Source organism: Mercenaria mercenaria, unplaced genomic scaffold (genome assembly GCF_021730395.1).
Source record: "Mercenaria mercenaria strain notata unplaced genomic scaffold, MADL_Memer_1 contig_4506, whole genome shotgun sequence".
Classification (NCBI taxonomy): Eukaryota; Metazoa; Mollusca; class Bivalvia; order Venerida; family Veneridae; genus Mercenaria; species Mercenaria mercenaria.
This window is the reverse complement of record NW_026462739.1, coordinates 24379-26150: the sequence shown is the minus strand read 5'-3', so window position 1 is coordinate 26150 and position 1772 is coordinate 24379. Positions and strand designations below refer to the sequence as shown.

Below are 1772 nucleotides of genomic sequence, written 5' to 3'. Positions count from 1 at the left end.
GTTTTATGAAAGGTTTTGCGCTCGGGTGTACCGCTTACAAATAAATGTCTTGATTTTTGACGTAATTTTGCCCTTTTCCCCTGTAAATATGACACTTTTCTACATGTTATACATGCCTGTTCATGTAGTTGTGCCTATTTACCACTCAAACATATCTCTGTCACATGTATTTTCCGTTTAAACTTCCGCCATTTTTGTTACAGCGATACATTTCGCTCACTTAATCCTTACAGCATAACACCATTCTTCCTCCTTCGAAAAATAACAATGAAGAAAACGATACTCAGATGATCGAAGTAGAGACCTCTAGTTTATTTTCATACATAGCCAAGCTTAAGAATGCACCCATTCCATACCTTAACTTTAAATCTCAAGAAAGACGAGTAACTATTTTCTAGATCAAAAGAAAGCAAATAATAAACCACTACACGATTATTCGCAGAATATGGATTTTGGTATATATTTGGGATACAAGGAAAGTTGTTTTAATCACTGTAATTATGTATCTTATGCAATAATACTCTAACAAACTGAAGATGTTAAACTTTTATTTTCTGCCAACAATATTAGCACTAGGGTATGTCTTTTGCAAAAGGAAACCTGCAAATGTGCTGTATCCGTTTCCATTGAGGCTTTCATCCACCGCTTGCCTACATATTACAGCGACATCATCACCTTTATTAAGTTCATATACCACGGTTTGAGATCCGGTTTCTCCACGAAGATACATACTGGACACCACAGTACCATTCCTCCGAAATGCGTATTTTAAATACGTGTTGTCATGTAACGTCAACAGGCTCACTGAAAATATGTAAATTCCAGTGACAGGCGCTCGGAAGTCTCCCGCGTGAGGGTTATAGCTATTGCCGACATTGGTGATGAACTTGGAATAACTTGGTTGACCCCTGTGTTGACCATATGTTTTCCGAGCGTTGCGAAGAAAGCAACTGGTTCTTCGTTCACAGGTGTTAGTATCCTGTAATCATCACTACCTAAAAAATAAAAACATAATTGTCAGAGCAAAGGTCAAGCCCTCACCGGGACGTGACATTTGAACACTATCGCAAAACATCCTATGAAAGATTGTATAAAAATAGCAATTTTATATTAGTAAAATATCACTTAAACACAGCTGCGTAAGGTTAAAGTTTTCTGCATCCGAATCGTTATTTATAAACGTTTCTATGAATGGTTCAGTAATAAGCTTCGATTCATCCATTAAATCCGTATCTAACTGTCTAGTTTAATTAATAAACAAACAATACTGCCTACCACGAGTATGCTTTGCTTTCTTCATCATGCTGTGATTCTTTCCATAGTTACGTTCATGTGACGCCATCAACTGTTTGACATGAAATATATCGTCACCAGAATGGCTACCATGGCGACTTGAAGCATTTTGGTTCACTGGTGTATCAATCTCATTGGATCTTCTACTAATCATTTCTTGTCCCAATTTCGATTCCAGATGTTCACATCGTTCCTGAATCTCGGCAAACTGATGATCGCGCTGTCTATCTCGAGCTTCAAGTTGAACCACGCGCTCTTTCAAAACAAGATTGTTTTCGTGTTCCGTCTTTGCAAAACGTTCGATATTTTCTATACGTTCAACAAGATACTGGATGAGTGTATCGTCTCTTACGGCATTTGCAAGAAAATCAATGCTTTTCACTTCGTTATCCGAAATAAGTTTAAACGATTTCGCGGAATCAGCTGTAAAACTTTGTCGAAAAAGGAAAATTAGAATAAAATGGGTCCACATTTTTGAA

General features: G+C 37.2%; 1 protein-coding gene across 1 annotated transcript; it reads right to left on the bottom strand.

Annotated features, from left to right (window-relative positions):
• Positions 1-609: 609 nt before the first annotated feature.
• On the bottom strand, positions 610-1772 carry LOC128553924 (uncharacterized). Its single transcript, XM_053535124.1, has 2 exons — positions 1276-1772; positions 610-995 (listed from the first exon to the last, which is right to left on the bottom strand). Exons 1-2 carry the CDS (start codon positions 1763-1765, stop codon positions 802-804), a joined length of 684 nt encoding a protein of 227 aa, XP_053391099.1. The 5' UTR covers positions 1766-1772; the 3' UTR covers positions 610-801.

Bases quoted from the DNA above. Each gene is read 5' to 3' on its own strand.
- LOC128553924 (XM_053535124.1), bottom strand. From the start codon at position 1,765: ATGTGGACCCATTTTATTCTAATTTTCCTTTTTCGACAAAGTTTTACA. The intron at 996-1,275 runs GTAGGCAGTATT...TTTATTTTTTAG, and splicing joins GAAAGCAAAGCATACTCGTG to GTAGTGATGATTACAGGATA.